Source organism: Leptonotus elevatus, chromosome 3 (assembly GCF_054856555.1).
Source record: "Leptonotus elevatus isolate MCC_2025b chromosome 3, RoL_Lele_1.0, whole genome shotgun sequence".
Classification (NCBI taxonomy): Eukaryota; Metazoa; Chordata; class Actinopteri; order Syngnathiformes; family Syngnathidae; genus Leptonotus; species Leptonotus elevatus.
In genome coordinates this window covers 4311454-4334239 of record NC_141241.1, presented here as the reverse complement: position 1 = coordinate 4334239, position 22786 = coordinate 4311454, and the positions used below count along the sequence as shown (strand labels likewise).

Sequence of the window (22786 nt, the reverse complement as noted above, 5' to 3'; positions counted from 1 at the left end):
AATTTAAGATGAGCAGCAATAATGTACCCTGACTGAATGTGTCTCTTCCACACCCCCCCCCCCCCCCCCTGGCCAGTTTTGGCTTTTGGTACAGATCAAGACTACCAAATTGACATAATCAATGAACTGGATTTGGCAAACGCTACCTATGGAATTACTCAAGTGGCCGGGCTTCACAACAGCAGCAAAGCTTTCGTTTTTCGAGGTAAGACCACCATAAAAGTTGGAAAATCTTGTCAGTATGCTTCATGGCTGTGTGCACTCTCCAATCCTTGTAATTGTGGGGATGCTGAGATCCACATGAGAGCATCTTTTCTCAAATCACACACATGTATCATATCAGCAAGTGGCACCAGAATCCTTCTGCAGCAAGGGAAAGGTGAATAAAATCAGACCGGGAGTCAATAAAAATGAATATTGCTTGAGTAAAGTTACACATCACAACTTGTGAATTATGCCACGACGCACAAATGTACACTATTACACAAATGTCTTTTTGAAAATTGTTTGTGCACATGTAATGTCACAAAATACATCGGGAGCTAAACTGGTTAAGATATTTTATTGTTGTTGTATGGCACATACTCAGAGCTCCTTTCGACCTTTGATGAGACCGAGCATTAAACAATAATAAATATGGAATTGCCACGCAGTGTGTGACGTGAGATTTTAAGAGTTTGGATGCGATTAAGTGAAAGGAAATAAAGCTTAGTCAAAAGGTTGACCTGTTGTTGTAAGTGTGATGTCAGAGCAGACTGTTGAAAAGAGCTGCAGATGCTTTTTTTTTTTGAGCTCCCTCTGTAGTCCTAGTGTTGCCCTTGGCCTTAAGCGCATTGTTAGAGATGGTTAAAAGTAGTTGAATGGGGGGAAAAAAGGTGCAAAGAAATACTTTTTGTAGTAAGTGTGTGAGACAAATCTTAAGGGTGTGATTAACAACAAAAAAGTGTTTTGCCTTGTGTTTTTCCATTGTGACCTTCTTCATTGTCTACATTACACAAAAGCCAAAAATGAACGCATAGTATCTGTTGTTAATTGATGAGGTAATTCTAAGTGAATGCAGGTTCAATGTGATTTTTTTTTTATTGATAGAACCACTGTTAAAAATGCTGCTTAAGACTTAACTATAACACGGGGGGGGGGGGGGGGGGGTAGAAAGAAAGAAGAGGGATTTTTAGTTTAAGGATGGTGGCATAAACACCGCTACCTTGAATCAAATATTACGTCATGAGAGAGTGCGTGCGTGCGTGCCAGTATCTTGGAATGAATGCAGCATGCAGAACACCTAATTAGCCAAATATGATGTATAGCTGCCCAGGTTTGAGGAATGGAGGACACCCAGGATTCACACACTTTTTTATTTTATTTTTTTATTTTTTTACTTATGATATGTACACGCTAGCACATTGCTGCCCAACGTGTTCTCCTTATGCTTTCCTTCCTGGTTACTAGTATTGATGAGATGCGCCAACAAGTGCAATAGATGGTGTGAGAAACTTTCAAGGCGTTCTTTACGAACATGTATGGCGTGATTTTATTTCATACACTGTACGATGAATTTCTCTGCAGTAAAAGGCAAAAGAAAAACTAACAGTACAGTGAAGTTCATAATCATTTTTACTTTACTGAAAGCTTAATTTTTTGATAGTATTACGTGACCGTTTAAATGAATACACTACAAACCAAAGAGGCAACCGTAGAGCTCAAAGAAATGTTCTTCTACTGACTGTTGACATATTCACGTTAATTCCAGGAGCACGTTTAAAAAAAAATTGCTGAAAAACTCTCCTATTTGCTTTTTTTGTGTGCTCAAGAAATAGTAAATAGAAATAGTAGTGCTTTGCTGCCATCCTGTGGTAACTATAGGCAATTGTAAAGAAACCAGAACATAATTGAGAAGCATTGTGTTAAACAAATAGTAGCTAGCTCCGATATTTGAAAAATAAGTCTCTCTACCTGTGTACTCACGGGCGGAGAGAGATGGAGGGGCAGAGGGAGAGAGAGAGGGAGAAAGAGAGGAGAGAGAGGGAAAGAGTGAGAGTGTGAGAAAGAGTGAGTGCGAGTGTGAGAGAGAGTGAGACAGTGAGAGAGAGGGAGAGAGAAAGAGCGAGAAAGAGAGAGTGAGAGGGAGAGAGAATGAGCAAGAGAGAAAGAGAGAGACAGAGCGAGAGAGTGTGAGAAAGAGTGAGTGTGAGAGTGAGATAGCGACAGGAATAGAGAAAGAGAGAGAGTGAGAGACTGACAGAGAGAGAGAGAGAGAGTGAAAGAGCGAGAGAGAAAAAGAGAGTGAGAGAGAAAGAGAGAGAGTGAGTGCAAGAGAGTGAGAGACAGTGAGAGAGAGAGTGAGACAGATAGAGAGAGATAGACATTGTGCGAGAGAAAGTGAGAGTGTGAGAGTCAAATAGCGAGGGAGTGAGAGAGTGATAGAGAAAGTGAGAGACATTGAGAGAGAGTGCAAGCGAGTGATAGACAGTGAGAGAGAGTGAGATAGACGAGTGGGAGCGAGTGAGAGAGAGAGAGACAGAGTGAGAGAGTGAGTGTGAGAGAGTGAGAGAGTGAGAGAGAGACTTTGGCTGGGCAGTGGTCATCCAGACCAACAGCAGACGCTTTGCAGAAGTGATCATCCCAGCACGTCTTTATCTCATCTCTCATCACTTCATCTCTCGTCCCATGATTATTGCACCAGTGCATCAAATGAAAGCGTGTTTAGGGTCGGCGGCTGAGCGACGCTTCCACTAAAAGGTCTTTATCTCGATGTGTGATCCGACCTTTTGATGAGCAAAGCGGGATAAAAAACATGAATACTCTCCCGCTGGGCGCTGATAACCGGGACCAAAACACAACGAGATAATTGCATATGTGGTATAGCTTGTACTTTTTATTAACATGATTGTGTACGTACCTTCCCGCCCAACCCCAAGCTGGTTGTTCACTGAATTCTAGCTAGCCTTTTTGGTGTCCACTCTTATCAGGATGTCTCCATACACGGTATGTCACCGCTGTCCTTGTGTACAAAATGTATTTATTTATTTGTAACTTTGCATATCTGCTGTGGCCACACTGAAACATGAGATTAGAGACTTGAACCTGACAAATGGTCTCCATGGAAGAATTCAATGTTGGAACAACACAACCGTTTTTTTTTCCTTTGGATAAATGTCACAGATAAATGTGCTGACTGAAAATGTGCTGACAAAACCGCTCAAAAGTTTGGAAACCCTTTATAGCAAAAACAACTTGCGTTACTGAACTGAAATCATAATGATTGGCATCACGGTTTGCTCCCTTTGCACAGAATATATGTTGAAAATCTCCGCAGCATGACGTGTCAATGTCAAATAGCACCACAGAGGAAATCACAGCCTCATCCAGATGGTGCTGACACCATTTAAAAAAAAAAAAAACACTGCATTTAAAACTGTGAGTCGGGGCTGGGGGGCGGCGACTGCAGGTCCCGGCTGCCAATATTCAACTGGCATTTTACAGGAAGAGGCCAGCGAACTCGAGTCGCGTGTTGCTTGGACAACAGAGATGCGCGCATTAAGAGAGTGACGTTGGGCTGATCGTGTCATGACAGCTCGTTTTTGGCTCTGAGTTGCGCAAGATGAACGAGACTGAAGACTGTGCAACGGCACCAGTACTGAACCGGCACTGACGCCAATTTTAAAATGTTGTTTTGATACACAGAAAAATGCATCCTTATTGCATCCATCATACATTCATTGTATCGTTGATTAGACACTGTCGGTCAAATCAATATGCATACATAAAAGAGCATTTGTGTTTTAGTTTCCTAGGCCTAGATTTTGCTTAAACTGTTTATCTTGCCTCAGATTACGGACAAGGTTGCTAATTAGAACGAGATGAAGCCATTTCTGGAAAGATTGCGTGTGAATGCTGAAATGCTGAATGACATTGAAAATATACAAACGTGGAATCATGCTGAATGAGGTGGAATGTTATTGAAAGATATGGAATTGTAACTGGTTTCAAAGATGTGAACTAAAGAGCACAAACAAATTGAGAGTGATGATGATGAGACGTTGACTCAGAATAACACTGAGTTCTCCTAAAAAAAAGAAAGGGAATAAAAAAGAAAGATGGAATTATGTCAAATTTCATTGATTGATTTTGAATGATATTAACTCATTCACTGCCATTGACGGCTATAGGCGTAAAAAAATCCTTTGAATTATTTCTATTAGTTTAAAATATTTTCCACTTTTGTTAACAAGAGTATGAAAACCCAGATTTTTTTTTATATTGTACACTTAAAACAGATATTACATTTGTGATTAATTGTGAGTATTTTTTTTAATCGTAATTAATCGCATGACTTCACTAGTTAACTCACGATTAATCACAAATTTTATATCTGTTATAAATGTACAATATTTTTTTTCTAGGTGTTCATACTCTTGTTAACAAAAGTGGGAAAAATTTTAAACTAATAGAAATAGTTCAAATGAATTTTTGACGTCTATAGCCGTCAATGGCAGTGAATGAATTAAATGGTAGTGAAGAATGTAGAATCTTGTTGAAAGGTCGTGGTGCAAATGCATGCATTGAATAATGTGGAATGCTGTTGATTATTTAATTATATTGAATTAGGTGAAATTATATTGGTGAAAATGTGCAATATGGGAGTGAAAAGTGTGGAATTTTTGGTATGCGAGAATGTTGAAAATCATTCCCAAGGTAAACTGAATGAGCTTAACATTTTGAATGTTGAATAGGAAGGAATTGTTGAACGTGTCATTGGGAATGAATTTGTGGGTCAAAAACAGAATTATGTGGAACGTGGAAAGATAGAAAGAGGCGAACGTTTGAATTTTGAATAGGAACGCAATGAACCTACCCCTCAAGTTTGTTGGCGAAAAATATACAATATTTAGCGGAAGAATGTGGAATTTTTGCTATGTGAGAGTTGGGGAAGTGCTGAAGATTGATCCCAAAGTAAATTGAGCTGAACAGTTTGAATTTCGAACAGGAGTGAATTTCTGAATGTCTCATTCGAAATGAGTGGGGATTTATGGGGAGACAATGTTGAATTATGGGAAAACGGTGAAAGTTAGGAATGAGATCAATAATAGCTTGCGAAGCATGATTTTTTTTGTTGAAGTTGGAATGGTTTGAATCGGTTGAGAATTGAAGAAGTAATTGAAGGACAAAAAACGGCGGAAGAAAAAGATGTAATAATAATAATAATAATAATAATAATAATAATAATAATAAAAGGTAGAATAACATGTGAATGCTTTCATACAATAAAATTACTTAAATAGGATTTCCCATATTACTAAGCAAATAAAATGTATGCATCATAGGGAGGGGGGGGTTCTTTTTGCCGATGAAATATATTTTTTTAATTCTTTGCAAAAGGAATGAAACCATTTGTACTGTTAAGTAATTTGCGAGTGACTCCGAGAATAAAAAGGGTTTGTTTTGCCTGGCAAATGTTTTTTTTTTTTTTTTTTTAAGAGAGCAGCTGTTAAAATGTCACTGATGAGCAGTTAGCAGAATTTGAAAGCTCTTGACGCAGGATCCCTCCAAAGTGTTTGCTGTCGTGGAGTTCGTAAAGCTTGATTTGAGCCACCGCTAACCAATCGAATACATGAAGACAAATGTTTAAATGATTTTATTCCATCATGAATGCCGAGCTACTATGAAACAGTCCAGATGGCTGGAGTTCTGGGACGGTTGATAGATGGTTCACCAATGTCCAAACGGAGCAGATAGAGTTTTCGGCTGGAAAAAATCAGGTGCAAGATGGGGGAGGCACATTGACTGTCATAGCGAGCGGCAAAATATGGGGAGTTTCTAACTGACAATTTTCTGCCGTGGTTTAAAAAGAAGCAGGCCTTCAACAGTAAAATAATTCTCAAAAATGCATTTGAAGCTTTTTGCTACTATGGGTACAAAGGGAGAAAGTTGCCGCAGATATTTTTTACTGAGGTCGCCTCTTTACGTGAGAAAAGAGGACGAGTGAGCCGAAAAGTAACGCGAGCATGCGAAAAGTTGCGATCGGAATAAGGCGGAACAAATATAAATTACCGAGTAAGCAGAATAATGGTCATCTGCTTCTTGTGAATGACACGTTTCAAAGTGTTTACTAAAAGATCATGCAATAACGGTTGGCTAATGACGCTGAGTGATGGGAAAAGTTAGAACACAGTAACAAAGAAAAATGAGAATAAACTCAAGGTAAGAAGTACAATTAGCCCTAATGAATTCAGCGCTGTTATGAATTTAGCAAACAACTGAAGCTTTGCACCCTTTTCTCGCTCTCTTCCAAGCTCTGCTTGTGTTTTTAATTACTCGCATAACTTGCGATTCTTTGTTGCTTAAGGGGCAACTATCGTTATCTGCAAAAATAATTACCTGGATAGAAACCTGGTTGGCTGCACAGCTATTCTGGATTCCAGCAAAAAGTAAATGAAAGCAAACCTCAGAATAGGAATACAAAAATGTCACGGCAACAGCTCTTCTGGGTTAGTTCATAAACTGCGATGGCGTCGTCACGTGTTTGTGTTCGGAATATTTTAGGAAAAATACTTATTTGAGTTGTGAAATAAGAAATCAGCGTGCTTTAAAAAAAAAAATAGTTTCAGTAGACATTCAATTTAAAAGTAGTCGATAGTAAAGGTAGCCAAAAAAATGGCTTATACCTTTAAATCTTTTTTTTTTCTTTTTCTGGAGAGCTCAGTTCATTCGATAATTTTACCGATTTGATGTCATCATCATTGCTCTCTTTTTTTATTTTTATTTATTTATTTATTTTTTATAATTTTTTTATTTTGTATGTGGGTGTGTATTCATTAGTTCACCTAAAACCTATTAAAAAAAAAATCCCATACCGTTCACCTAAGCCGAACACTTCAGAATCCAGCCTTTAAATACCTTTAAATCCGAATAATGATATCAATACGCTGAGTCAGGGCTGGAAACTGCGACCAAAATGTTTACATATGCGACCACTTTTCCAGCGTGTGCGAGAAAGACTTTCACATGGTTGCGTTCATGCATGTGCATGTGTTTTTAATCTCGCCATCAACACAGAAATTCTATTAGACATTGTGGTTGAAGATACTCTTCTACAGGTTTCAATAAGTAATATTAATTGATTAATACGTACAAATATATTGTTGTTATTTGTGCCTGTGTCATTAAAGGAAGTTATGCTACAATTTAGAAAGCCTGTTCAAGCTTATGTTGCTAGGTAGGATGGTAAGATGTGGTTCTCCACGATATGTGGGTTCGGGACATTTTGTGGAATTATCAGATTTTTAAGAAATAAGTGCACTGTTGGACTTGAATAGCAAATTGCTTGCTAATCATAATTACCAATGCATCAATACTTTTAATTTGATAAGTAGTGTTGATGATAAAAAATATATATATATTTCAAATTGTGCACAAAAATAGTGACAGTTTTCAACAGATATTTTTGGTTTTGTTTTATCCTGCTCACATTTCTTCTCTTCAGTCTTCCGGTGGGATCAAATGTATGTCAGTGACACCTCAACCCTCAACTCTTAAGGCGGAACAGGAAGCTAATGACAAACCAAGGTGTCAAGATGAAAAAAAAAAGGAAGAGAATAAAACTCAACATGAAACAGACGGCGGATCAAGTTCAACATAAAACCCCCAAAATTGGACTGGTAGATTATAATCCCATTTTACGGTTGCCCTTTCATAGGAGTCTATCTGCTCTATACAAAAATAAATAAATCAACTAAATATCCCAATGGTTTATGTGCTCGAAGTAATTGTTATCTATTTGTGTCAGACGATCGGAGGAATGTTTTGCTCCGTTCAACAGATGCGTGTTGTGTAGTCCAACAGGAAGCAGGAACTAAGCTTCCTAAAACAGAATGGAAAACGGCAAAAACTAATTCTTTGTTCTTTTCTTTTTTTCCTTCTTCTTCTTCTTCTTTTTTTTTTTTTTAAGACGGCAATTTTAAAGAGCTCAGTTTAGCTCACATTGCTGATACTGCAGTAAAAATTAGACGCGTGGTGTTAATAGGAGTAATACGGGATGACACATTTTCGGTCACAACCCAGAGAACTAAAAATATAGTGTACAAATTTCGTTTTCATTAAAGAAGGTCTTAGACGACCCCCCTTTCGAAGAGTGTAGATTCTATTTATACCTTGTTGTCTGCAGAGCGGAGTCAGGATGCACATGGCATGACACGCCCGAGCTTCATGCAGGCAGGCCGTGCGCAATTGGCAGGCCGCGCGTAAGCTAAGCAATGCTACGACGATAAAGTCTTACAGTGCCAGCAAAACCAATGAAGGTTATCAAACCTTTCATCTTTTATGTATGAGCTTCCTGGCTGTCCTGCTGCTGGAGGAGGAGGCGAGACACCCCGTCCCACCTCGCTGGGACCTCCACGGCATGTGAATTATTCATCGCACATGAAGGGGGGGGGATAGCTCTTAAAGGCACAGACGTGTCTCCATTACGTCCTTGCTGTCAAATTGAAGGCAATGTGTAGTGATCGCCCCAAACTAAACAGGCTGTGCCATATGCTTGGACGAAAAGCATTATATTACAATTAGAATTCATTTGACTGTTATGCGTATTTGAATTACTGGCATTTGTAATGACTGAAAAGGCAATCATCGAAATATTTTTCAAACGTATGTAAATTAGGAATGGCCGATTACCAATTCCAGGTGTTGTTATCAGGATGATTCCCGGCCTTATTTCAAGGTATCTGTACTCGTGATGGTGGCCGATACCATTTTATGATCAGGAACTATTTAATTTATAACCTTTAAGGAAAAAATGCTGTATTGGGTTTTCTTTAAAATATCTGCCATTGTTTTGGGGGGAAATTGTATGTGTCAAAATTACTAGTGGTAAAAAGTGTTATCGAACATCCCTAATATATACATATAATATAATATATATTATATTATAAATAAACAACTGGAAATGGAAATGTGTTATTTATTTTAAAGATGTGAGCGCATTGAATGAAACCAAATTGTTTCACTTTAAGATATGTCCAGATATGCATCGAAATAATCTGGGGAGATTTTGAGGTGTTTTACTTTATTTATTTATTCATTTTTTAATTGTACTTTATTTTTATTTTATTTTATTTTGAAGGAAAGGCCACATTTACAGTAATCTACATGGACCTCATGGCGTCATACCCTCTCAAACTCAGCCGCACCATCTTAAAGCAAATCGTAATCCACTGAATCTAATCGTTTCACTTATACACGCACACACACATACGCGCACACACACCTACGCGCGCACACACACGCACACACACACACTGCCAAATATTTTTTTTCTTACACCCCTAATATATATATATATATATACTGTATATACACACACACAAACTGTTTCCAGAGACAACGTTATCACAGTTTCTTTTTTTTCTTTTTTTAAATTTATTGCTGTGAATTGATCATCTCACAGGTCGCACCTGTGGCAGCTTCAAACCAGATGGTGTGATATCTAACTTTTGCACTCAGGATTCAACCTACATCACACTGAGACAACCAAGAAGCATCTTACTTAGCCTTAACCTTAGCGAAACATTTTGGCAAGTGTTTATGTTGGGAGTGTGGAAATACTTTCCTTTCAAGGCTGAGAAAGTTTTTCCTCCACTTGAGGACCTCAAGTGCTGTTAGTAAACGTCTGCAGGAGCTCACGTATCCTTGAATGTGAAAAAGAGGAACAGGGAATGATACAGTATGTGTAATACACAACACTGAAACTAAGGGCTGCTTTTGAATGCGATACACAAATAGATACTGTCAATATCTTGGTGGAAATAATATATGCTGGAACACCGGCTAAAATTGTTTTAATTTTCTCAGTTTGCAGCTACAATTAGTATTTGACGCTTACCTTCATTTTTGATCATTTAGTATCATATTATCACAAAACCGATACAGCTCAGTTTTTCAATTGTGTATTTTAAATTGTGCGTATGTATACACACATTCCTATACTTCTTTTTATTTTATTTTAAATGTGATGCTGTTTACATTCGCTTTGAACGCTTTGAGGTCAGAACTGCGTGATTTCAAGTGAGATAGCCTTAGGGGCTTTTATTTTGAAGTTGGCCCAGCCACGTGGCGCCACGACAGCTAGCTTGACATTTGGGCAATTATGTAATGTTTATCAGCTGCCCGGCTTCGAGGAAATTCTGGTCCACCATCCGGCGTCTCAGGAGAAGAAAGCAGTGCACCATTAACAATGCGTCTTTCTTGGACGATGCCGAGTCTGGGGACTCTGAGGTTTGGCTCTCCTACCTCGGGCTTCCGGGTCACTGAGGTGGTTGGAAAGCTCATCGGTGTTCCTAAAGGTTCTGGATGTTGTGGGGCTGTCGTGGTTTGACACGCCTCTACAACATCGCGTGGTCATCGGAGACAGAGCCTCTGGATTGGCAGACCGCCTGGTGGTCCCCGTTTTTTAAGAAGGGGGACCGGAGGGTGGGCTCCAACTATAGAGGGTTTACACTCCTCAGCCTCCCTGGTAAGGTCTATTCAGGGGTGCTGTAGAGGAGGGTCCGTCAGGAAGTCGAATATCGGATTCAGGAGGAGCAGTGTGGTTTTCGTTTTCGATTAGTGCACCCTCAGCGGGGGTCCTTGAGGGTGCGTGGGAGTTCGCCCAACCAGTTTACATGTGTTTTATGGATTTGGAGAAGGCGTTCGACCGGGTCCCTCGGGGAGTACTCTGGGGGGTGCCTCGGGAGTACGAAATACCGAGCCCCTTGTTACAGGCTGTTCGGTCCCTGTACGACCGGTATCAGAGTTTGGTCCGCATTTCCGGCAGTAAGTCGGATTCGTTTCCAGTGAGGGTTGTTCTCCGCCAAGGCTGTTCAAGATTCTGTTCATAACTTTTATGGACAGAATTTCAAGGTCCGGTTTGGTAGCCTCAGCATTGCATCTCTGCTTTTTTTGCAGATGATGCGGTGCTGTTGGCTTCTTCAAGCCGTGATCTCCAACTCTCACTGGAGCGGTTCGCAGCTGAGTGTGAAGCGGTTGGGATGGAGATCAGCACCTCTAAATCCGAGATCATGGTCCTCAGTCGGAAAAGGGTGCCGTGCCCTCTCTGGGTCGGGGATGAGATCCTGCCCCAAGTGGAGGAGTTCAAGTATCTTGGGGTCGTGTTCACGATTGAGGGCAGGATGGAGCCGGAGATCGACAGACGGATCAGTGCAGCGGCTGCAATGATGCGGACTCTGCATCGATATGTTGTAGTAAAGAAAGAGCTGAGCCGAAAGAAGAAGCTCTCGATTTGCTAGTTCCTGCCCTCACTTATGGTCACGAGCTGCGGGTCGTGACCGAAACAACAAGATCCCGGAAACAAGAGGCCGAAATGAGTTTGGGTGTCCGGGCTCTCCCTTAGAGATACTGTAGGGTAAGAAGCTCCGTCATCCGGGAGGGACTCGGAGTAGAGCCGCTGCTCCTCCACGTTGAGAGGAGCCAGCTGAGGTGGCTCGGGCATCTGGTTCGGATGCCTCCTGGATGCCCCCATGTTGCGGGCGGGAGGCGTCCAGGAGGCATGTCTGTCGGCTAGCCTGCGAATGCCTCGGGATCCCGTTGGAGGAGCTGGTTGAAGTGGCTGGGGAGAGGGATGTCTGGGCTTCCCTCTTAAAGTGACCCGTCCTCGGATAAGCGGTAGAAGATGGTTGGACGGATATTGTTTATGTATTTTTACTCACTGCCATATTTTACCCGGCAACTATCACATAAGGGACGTACGGGCACTTATTTTGTCCCACCTTAAAGCACTGCTCATCCATCAGATAAAAGCTAATAAAGTGGTTATAACAAGGCTGGTGTACTATGCCTATTAAAAGTTTTCAACGCTTTTCGCCTTGGGAAAATGCAAACACAAACCTCAACACTGAAGCATCTAACGATGTCAGATGAAACAGACGACAAGTCAGGGCAAGTCGTCATTTACTAAGAGTCATCCTGTGAAGAAGCGACATCGGAAAACGCGTCGAGACGCTGCTACGCCGGCTTGTCATGTCTCTGGGGGGGAAGACACGGGGGCTGAAAAGTGAGAGTCGTTTTAATGAATGAGTGATGAAGGCTTCTTTTTGCTTTTGTTGCTGAAGGCTTTTTGCACAAAAAGGTTATGAATAGTAAAGGCTGCTCATTAGTCTTTTCATTCCTGCGCCTGAGCAACAACATTACGGAATCTGTGATGTGACCAAACATTGAGCGTATACTACGATCATGAAAGAAATCGGTAGGCAAAGGCGGCGCTGCCACTGAATGGATCACAAGGCCCTAGAACTGTTTGGAAGAACAGTTGCATCCTCTGTTTTTTTTAGATTTAAGAAGCAGACTCCGTGCCACCGACTACAATAGAACTAAGTTGTTTATCCCACAGGGAGTTAGAAATATATATATATATATATATATATATATATATATTTTTTTTTTTTTAAGAGCTCAGTATTGTTCATTCGGAAATGTCATCATCATTGCTCTTTTATTTTATTTTTTTTATTTTTTATTTTTTATTTTTTTATTTTTTTGTGCGTGCGTGCGTGTATTTGTTAGCTCACCAGAAAACCTAGAGTTAGAAATATTTTAGAAGTGACACATTCCCCGTGCAACAAGACATTTGCCTCTTTTTTTTTTTTTTTTTTTGTCTTGGTTACATTTAATGCATGACTGAGCACAAATAGACAATACTCTAATCCTGTCCTTTATTTGCATTGTTGTGTTCCTCCTCTATTCACTGGGATGTTACACAATGTTGCGCTTGCACGGGTATTGTAGATGAAAACGGTTTTGTTGTCCGAGTAACAAGAGAAGAGCGCAAACAAATGCTTTTAACTTCTACCGAGACAATTATCGGCAATGTCAGCCACCCGATCAGAATTTTAACCCTGGCTACGAAGAGCTGAATAATTAATACACAGGAGAAGTATTACCTACATCTCATCTGTAGTTCATTAAAAGCTAAAGTGTTAGCTTGACAATGCAAAATGACGGACTGTTAATATGTCAGTGTGACACTGCACCTGCGGGAACGGAAATCCACCCAATTATGGCTCACACACACACACACACACACACACACACACACACACACACACACACACACACACACACACACACACACACACACACACACACACACACACACACAACAATGAGGAGACATTTTTCAAGCTAGTTCAACTTAACTTCTTGGTAAGAGAGGATATTTGTCTCAGCAAACAAGAGAAACATTTGAAAAGTCATTTATTGCAGTCATGCATTATTTTTTTTTCAAACAGCATCAACAGTTACTTCAGTTGGTCTCATGATGATAACAAAGCACTTTATAAATTAGAACAATTTAGAAATCTTTTAATAAGTGTCTGAGAGGAGAAAGTTCAGGTCTGGTGGTTTTGAATCTTTCTGTGAGACAGGACACAGCAAGTGGGAGAAATAAAGAGAGGATCTTATATATATATTTTTTTATTAGTAGCGGTGTCAGAATTTGTGCTTTCATTTTGAGTTAATTTAAAGCTCCCTTTTTAACGCCCTTACTTAGAACGACTGTACTGGGAGAATTCCAGTCGCAATGCAGCAGACACATCCACGTAAAAATGTATCAGTAATAAATATAATAATACGTATATTTGTGGAGACTAGGGTCAAGTTGTATTTTACAATTTTAGAAATGTGCAGAATTTCACAAGTTACTTAATGTTAAAGATTAGATGGCTATTAATATGAAAAGAAAAATGCACTGAGCTGTCATCGAGTGGCAGAAAAATGACCAACACAAATCAATATCACACTCATTTTTTACAGTGCAGTACATCTTTTAATTTTAACTCAATTTTATGATTTATTCTGAAATTACTGTATCAATGACACATATAATTTCCCCACTTTTATGTTAACAAGAGTATGAAAACTTATTGTACATTTTATTGTACAAGAACAGATTTAAAAAAAAAAATTGCGATTAATCGTAAGTTAACTATTGAAGTTATTTCGGTTAATTACGATTTTAAAATTTTAATCCTCCGACACCCCTATTTATTAGTATTAAAATAAAAATCAATTTCGTCCTGTCGCCTTCATTACCAATATGTATATGTTCCCGCCCGCAAGACAAACTTCTTGTGATATTTTCATGTTTTTTTTTTCCACACTGAGGCTTTGAATTAGCGAACATAGATGTTGAGCACCAACATTTTAAGTGATATATGAATGTGACATGCTCACATGTGTAGGGCACGCCATGCTATTATGTCTTTGGCCAGACTACAACTTATGAGGTGATCGCTGATAAAAACAAAAAAAAACACACACTCCTCTGAGTGACCTTTGCAGGTATTATCTCTCCGCGTGTCTTCTCCCTGCATGGCCTGTCCTTATCGCATCTCCCAGCGCTGCTCTGCATGCGCTGCCACATGCTGCACCACCTGTTTTTTTTGCCACCATTTATCCCCATCCGCTTTATAACATTCTGGACTGGAAAATGTTGCAAAGCTCTTGGAGTGATCAACAATGCGGCAGTTTTGTGAGTACATGATGAAGCAGCCTGCCCATCAACATGATTGCATGATGATTAGCTCATTTGAAGATTGGTTGTTTGATTCCACATTTAATGACGTGGTAGTTTACAGCTCTCAGGGGATGAGAGCTGCTTTTCCCAGCTTTCTCCCGGCATTGTATTTTTCAAGTATATGCAGATCAGGGCTAATTGAGATAAATGTTCAGCAATTCTGAGGATGCTTGGTGAACATGCTGGTTTGTTCTGACCAATCAGAGTGAGCAATTGATAATAAGGTCTTTTTGAGCTTTAAATTATTTATCTCGGTGATCAAATTTAGAGGTAGTGCAACCGCAACGTCAGCCATATAAAAAATAAAAAATAAAATGGGGTGAGGAAGTGTTAAGAACAGATTTTAGTATGCATTCACTTCAGTTCAAATACATAATATATTCCCTCCTTGAGAATGACCATTAAAAGATACCACCACCTCTCTAAAGCAGCATCGATAAAAAGCGAAGATTGTAATTCTCACTCAGAGGATTTGTAGTTTACAGTGAGCGTGTGCATGTGTGTATATTCACACTAATGTAAATAGTTTGGTTGGTTGGAGGCACAATGAGCCAGCTGTGGCGTTAAAAACCTGCTCATAGCAGAGCGGGAGAGAATGTCGTCGAGCTGTGGGGGATGGAACGCATTATGGACAGGATCTCTGTCTCCTGTAGATGGTTGCTGTTCACACACTAAAACAGGCAAAACTGTACAATGTGAGAAGAGGTTAGTGCCAACACAAGGAATTTGAGCACTCTTGTTGCTTGAATTTATATACTTCAATATATTGCATTGACTAGTTATTTTTTATATTGAGATGTAATAACATTTAATGCAAAAAAGGGCCAGAAATAGATAGGCTATGCTAATGGAGTGATGTGAAAAAATAATAATAATAAAAGACTGGCCAAGCCGTTTATCACTTAAAAAATAAGTAAATAATTTAAATTCAGTTTTGGGCAGTCCACCAGTACCAACGGAAGGTCCGGCACTCCGTCATTGACTGTCAGACTTCATTTTTTCTGGTGAACTGACGACTAACGTGGATTGGTTGGTGCAAAAAAAAAAAGAAGAAAAAAAGTTGCAAAAATACAATCTAACACACCGCCAAAGCAAAGGCAAATTTCAAAATAAAAGCCTACCAAATAATACATTAATGCCAACGCAATAGCCTCAGTGAGCTTTTATTTTGAAGTTAGCCAGTGTGGTGGCATAACAGCTAGCTTGACTTGTCTTTTCAACATTTCAGCCTGCATTATCGCAGCTTTTATTGCCATTACGTACTTGCTATCAACATCGACATAACGCCATCCCGAAATCATATTCAATCTCTAATTTAGGACGCTAAAAAAACCCGCTAGTCAATGTACAATACATCACAAGTCTCCGGCGTTTTTTGTCCAGCAGCTAGCCGCTATGCGCTAGTAACGAGTGAGTTTCTTGATCCGTTGTGGCACTCGTCCAAACTACTCTAAATGAATAAAATAGTGTGCTGTTACCCTACCATAGATTATTATTATTATTTTTTTAGTGACGGCCATAAAATAGCGGTGACTTACTGTAATTTGACCACCTCTGGATAATTCCTTAATTGGGAAGACAATCACGAGGGATAGCTAAGAGAGGTACACACACGGTTGCACAGGCAGTAGGCTACATATGTAACAACAATAAGGTAAAAAGCAATAGTATGCGTTGCAGTTTACATGTTCAAAGGGAGGAGGAGCGTAGGAGGAAGTTTTAGTATACAAACATTTGCAGCTCCGGAGAGAAGAAGATGAATCCAACTTTCTTCTATTCCCTTGGTTGGGTTTTGCATCAAGGCTCTGCATGATTGTTCTTTAAGTGACAGCCAGTGACTCTCACAGACGGATGGCCTTAATTTTTCTGAGCTTCCTCCTTTTTTTTTTACAGTAATGCAACAGTGGCTTAGTCTGAACGATTGTTGATAAAGAGTTGACAAGAGTGTCGAGAGCTTACCTCATTAGATCTGTGACACGCAACATGACACCAATTACCTACGAGATACAACGTGGATGGGTTTTTGGTGTTTACATACAGGTTATTTACTTGCAAAAGGGGGGAAGGATCGTCAACGGAATCATCAATGTTTTATCAATTCAGATTTATGAATTTTTCATCAGCCGAGAGATTCTTCAAATGTGAGCCGAGGCAACTTAGGGGAAGGCGTGCTGAGAGCTTGACAGTGGTTGGAGGCTTCTTTATATGCACTCCTTCAAGCGCTTGCTCTCTGTCTCTTTTGTTTTTTTTGCATGAACAATGTTAACTTTCTTTGCCATTCTAAAAGCCTTGTTGAACATTTCTTGCCATTCTGCTGCATGATGCGCAGAAGTAAACTACATTATTCAGTTGTTGTTTGGGGGCTGCATCAAAACATCTCCACCGCTGTCGTCAGTGACATGCGAATTGCGCTTGGCATTTTTTTTGTGTGTGTGTGACTTTGTACCTTACTGGAATTTAAAACCACATTTGCAATGCAGCTTCGTTCGCAAAGTTTTACAATGCGACTGCCATATGCTACCCTCTTCTTTTTTTTTTATATTATTTTTTGTAAGCCACACTCAGTCTCTAGTTCCAGTTCCAGCCCTGTTCTTCAGCCCAAACTTTTAACGCTTTTGCTTCAGAGCCCCGATGAGCTCCTCAAAAACAGGCTAGCTCCTCAGGGACAGTCTGCTGTGGACTCGATGCATGGCTGACACGCTGGCTAGCTTTTGTGTGCTGGCGTTCCCAAGTAAGGGAGTAAACACCAAATGACATTTCAAGCAGAAATACTTTGGCATATAGACCGTTCAACTCTGGCACAGCACAGATGCCAAGAAAGAGTTCTCTGAATGATCTGAAAAAAAAAAAAAAGTAGTCCGTTGGCCCAAACTCACCAACAAATCTGGCATCTAAAAATAGGCCAGAAAAGCAGAACTTAGTTTAACGGTTTGTATCAATACACCACAACATATTATGTGTGTTCAATTCAAAGCTATGCATACCGAAATGAGTGCTCGGTTCATTTAAAAATCAAATCTACTTTTGGCGTGTCCAGCCTGGCTTCTTTGCTGCATTTTGGTCCAGCATATCAAACATTTGACACCACGGGTTCCTTCAAGCAGCTGTGTAATAATTTTATCGATGCCCACGGGGTCTTTTTCAGTTTGCAGCTTTCCCAGAGTACAGTATAATTAAGAAATGGCAGTTGAGGTTAACTGTGAAGGTCAAGATGAGATTGAGAGATCACAAAAACCCTCAAAGAGAAAAATTGGTTTCAGAAGCCAAAGGACCGCACACTTTTTTTTTTTTTAAATAGCAAACTTGGGAGGGGCCGCGTGCAATTCGTGTCAATAAATATTTTCACCTAGTGTAAAAACCTTACCTATTATGACGTACACAAAAAGGTACATGCACTGATAATATTCTGTGTTCCATTTGCCGCAAATAAAGCACCAAATCTTATATGAAAAATAAGAAGCTTGAAGAAGAAAAAGCAAAAAAGATTGAGCTTCCTAGCCATCTTCCAGTTTCAATTTTGAAACTGACATTTTGAAAATGACCAAGTACATATTTTGTGAGATGCGTTCTGATTTTTGGACCGTTGTGATGTAACAGCGGGGCTAATTTGCATAATATTACATCGTTTCTCCACCTATTGACTCGGCTTAAAACGCTGGTCAAAAAGCTACCACTTTCATGTTACCACTACTGCCACTGTCTCAAACCCAAAAGGTAAGGAGAGCTGCATTGAGTTTTGCTGGAGTCACGCGTTAAGCTAGTAGTTGTCCATGTGTTTGGCGATGAAGTCCAAACTCAATAAGTGTGTACAATGTGAGGTGTGTATAATTCTTAATCCTTCAAACATTTCGATAAAAACATATCACATACAGTACAGGCCGAAAGTTTGGACACACTTTCTTATTCAATGCATTTGCTTTATTCTCATGGCTGGTTACTCTGTACATTCTCACTGAAGGCATCAAAACTACCGTATATATGAACTGATGTGGCGTTATGACCTTATTAACAAAAAGAGAGATCTTTTTTTTTTTTTTTTTTTTTTTAAGAGCTCAGTATTGTTCATTCGGAAATGTCATCATCATTGCTCTTTTTTTTTCTTTTTTTTTTCTTTTTTTAATATATATATATATATATATATATATATATATATATATATATATATATATATATATATATATATATTATTATTATTTTTTTTTTTTTGTGTGTGTGTGTGGGTGAGTATGTGTATGTGCGTGCGTGCGTGCGTGCGTGCGTGCGTGCGTGTATTTGTTAGCTCACCAGAAAACCTATTAGAAAAAATCCCATACTGTTCACCTAAACCGAACACCAGGAGACCCGAGGGGACCGAAGAAAACCAAGGAAGGCGAAATCCAGCACCGACCAGACACCCCCCACCAAAAGAGAGATCTTGTCTGCCAAGAATATGATTCGTGTGCTCATGTGTCTTTGACGGGGGATGACTTATTTGGTATAGTCAGGAGTTTCCAGTCAGTCTGCTTAAAAGTCATTCCCGGCTTCCTGCTTGCTTCGGTGCGCTGCGCAGAGTTGTTTTTTTTTTTTTTTTTTTTTGTGTGTGGGCACGAGCGACGGTGCATAAGGTCTTCACTCTCCACAAACATGGATGGCTCTTCTCGGGTTCCGTCTGGGCTGCGCCGTGGAAAAGTCCTCGGTTGCGGAACTGATAAAGTCAAAGTATCACTGCACTACTATATCATTTGGTGTCGAGCAGCTCCAGGAGGCAAAATGCCAAAAAAGAAAGGCAGCTTGGGGTTGTTGGGGTAACTATTGCATCACGAGGGAGGGCGAGAAAAGCTCAGTCTATCATGTGGAAGAGTTACTTAGCAAACTACACCCGCATCCGTTATCCAGGGGAGATTTTAAGGAAAGCCCGAGGCAGCCCCAAACTTTAAATGATCATAAAGTATATTTCTAAGCCTGCTCTTAAGAGAGGATGTGAGTTTCCCGGATTGAAACTGGAGGGATGGCTTCACAGGAGACGAGCTCGGAAGCTCAACCTTTTTTCGCTTTCTGACTGCTTTACGATATTTTAGAATCCACAAAGGAGATCTTTAATTTGGGGCTGCCTGAATATTTAGAGCTAGTTAGAAATGAGGAGAATACGTCCCTCCGCGCGGCGGGGGGTGGGGGCGCCCTCTCCGCTCCGCTGTCCGGCCCCTCTTCGGCGCCAATGCCTGGGTGCGGGGGGTCCCCGGGGGCTGGGGGGCTGCTGGTTGGTTGGGGTGGGGTCGGGAAGGGGGGGTCTGGGGGCTTGGGGGCCTGGGGGTGGCTGGGGCTGGGTTGGGGTGGATGGGGGGGGGGGGGTTCGTGGGGGGGGGGGGGGCTGTGGACCGGTGGGGTACCTGGCGGGCTTGGGTTGGGTTGGGGGCGCGGGCCGTGTTGGGGTGGGGGGGCGCTCCTGCTCCTGGGTTTGCTCTCCGGCCGGTGGCCCTGGCGGGGCCCGGGGGTCGTCCTATGGCGCTGCCGCGGCCTGGGGGGCCCTGAGGTGTTGCGCTTGCTCTGTCCCGGCTCCCCTCTTTGGCGGAGATTTTCATGCATGCCAGATCCACCACACCAGCATCTACCGAAACTCAGACACAATCTGCTTCTTCCTCATGTCGTTGAATCGGTGGAGGCTGGTGTCTGTGGATCTCACTCTGCTTCGTTTGTCCTTCCTTCCTTTCCTCAGTCTCTCCTTTGGTCTCTTGAGGTCTCCCTGATTTGTTGGAAATTAGCTGTTTCTGGGGTGGGTGAAGAACTCTGGTTGGTGTCCCGGTGGGTGGTGTCTGGTCGGTGCTGGATTTCACTTTCCTTTGTTTTCTTTGGTCCTTCCTTTTCCCACTTGCTGTCCACTGAAGACGACCAATCACGGCTCACCTGTTTTCTGGGTTTGGTCAGCAAACTGAGCCATGATTGGTGGTTTACCTGGTTCCACTTTCCTGAGCATGTGCAATGTCATCTTCAGTTTACAGCAAGTGGCAAAATGAGTACTAATTGTTCCTGAAAAATAATGAAGTTATCACATTCGTTTTAGACAAAATATTATCTTCTTACTGTTGAGAATGGCTAAATAAGTCAAGTATACCTTTAACAAAAAAATGTGAACAAAAGGTATTTTACATTTTTTACTAGTTGGAGGAATGAGTGAATATAAATACACATGAAATTAATTCTTTGAGGTGGAATCATCCTGGCATTTCTGGGTGTTATCAGGTTTACGGTAGAAAATAATTAAGAAACTTGAAAGTAAGTTATGTAAAACTTCCAACTGAACCAAAAAAATAAAAATAAAATCCTGACAATAATATGTTCTACGGAGCCCCACTAGTCTAAATATGGTATTCTAGTTAATACTGGGTTAGTGGAATACGAGTTAAGCAGCAAAATCCAGAAGTTTTTCTCAATATCAGAAGGCGGCCATTTTGCCACTTGCTGTCAAGTGAAAATTACATCACAGTTGCTCAGGTGTCAGGTAACAACCAATCACAGCTCAGCTCCAGAAAACAGGTGAGCTGTGATTGGTCGAGTAACTGTGATGTCATCTTCAGTCGACAGCACGTGGCAAAATGGCCGCCCGCTGAGATGGATAAAAACGGCTGGATTTTGCTGCATAACTAACTCTTTTTCCACAAATGTAATATCAATCAGAATTTCATGTTTAGACTAGTGAGGTCACATATAACGTATTATTGTCAAGAAATATTTAAGGTTGACATCCCCTTTAAATAAATAAAAACATTTTACATGTTGAATTTGTGTACTACATCTGTACTAAATATGGGTTTTAACAAAGTTGAATAATTTACTTTAAATGAAGGGTTTGCTGTGTGTCTCACTTGTTTGTTTATCTTAATCCTACATACCGCCAGTGAGTATTGCATGCAATATCGATGTAAGCACTGTAAACAGGCAGACGGAAGTCTGCAGGATGCAATAGAAGCCCCGAGGCATTTTCTTGCCAGATGTTCTGTGGAAACATGACCCGGTCAAAACTTCCCATAGTTTACTTTGTGCCCTCAGCAAATACAATCATCCGGGATAGTAATGGTTTTATTCGGCCGTGACACTTTGCATTGGGCTCTTCATTTTTGGTCAGACAGAAGCTAACTACTTCATTGGCATCGAGCAAAGTCTTTCGGAGCAGTTCCCATGAGAGGCTGTGATTTATTTTTATTTTTTGGCCATGAGATTTGCATCCTTCTACAGTTGAGACTGTGTGGGTGTGCTGCTTAAAGTTTTGCTTGGATTTCATGATCAAGATTATTAGAGGGATGTCAAGGTCTTATGACAAGTAGGAGTTCCTTTTAGTTTTGTCCCTTAAGTGATTCACAGTGGCAATAATTTAATGGCTACGTCTAATTAAAGACTTATGATTGGTTTGTATTCAGCTTTGAAATGCCTCAACTTTAATCCCTGTCGTCCTTTTTGCTCTTAGGGTGATCTTTGCTTTATGTTTAGATGTGAACGCACAGACAGATATTTATGTTGTCTTAATTAAAAAACAGCGCTTTGTGTTTTATCTGTTTGAAATGGTGTGGCCACGACATATTCAACATGTAACATATTCGTCTGTTTCACATGCTGGCTTGCCAATTACACTTCTGTTTTGAACTAAGACATAATCTACAAGAGGGCACTGAATTAGTTACAAAAATAAAAGATGAACTTGGGAGAGTAACCGAGTTAAATGGTCTACAGAGACTTTTTCTGGTGAACTGACTGGAATTGTTGAAGATGCTGAGATTGTCTTTGAGAGTACAAATGAATACAAAATCAACAGATGCTAATTGCATCACAGCATGTTAATTTTCTAATGCTAAAAATTGGATTGTTCATGTAATTTTGTACATGCAAAATCACCGTTCTGTCACTTGAGAGTAATTGCGAGATACTGTACGTTTCCCTCCATCCCGTTACCGGGAGCATGTGGCGTTATTAAGTCCTTAAAGGTAAGAGTGATTGCTCAGTTACTGCAATTAGAGTAGAATTTCTCAATGGCTTTGTCTTTGTCAGCTTACTCTTTCTAAGTTTGTCACATTGTAAAACATGAGGGGGAATCACGAAACAGAAAACTAAGAGTACAACAAAAATAATGCACAACAAGCAAGTAGAACACACAACGTTTATGACACGAGGAAGGAAAACACAACCAACATTAAAACAGATAATTAGCTACTATATGTACAAATGCCGCGAGGCATTCTGGGATCTCCGGTGCCA

At 40.4% G+C, this 22786-nt stretch overlaps 1 protein-coding gene across 3 annotated transcripts in view; it reads left to right on the top strand.

Annotated features, from left to right (window-relative positions):
- LOC147176684 (protein kinase C-binding protein NELL1-like) overlaps window positions 1-22786 on the top strand; it is a 179322-nt gene that overhangs the window by 26905 nt on the left and 129631 nt on the right. For all 3 annotated transcript variants that reach the window (XM_086071424.1, XM_086071421.1, XM_086071422.1), the window contains one exon: window positions 77-205. In XM_086071424.1, the coding sequence (XP_085927550.1) occupies window positions 77-205 (129 nt within the window). The remainder of the gene's footprint in view (window positions 1-76; window positions 206-22786) is intronic.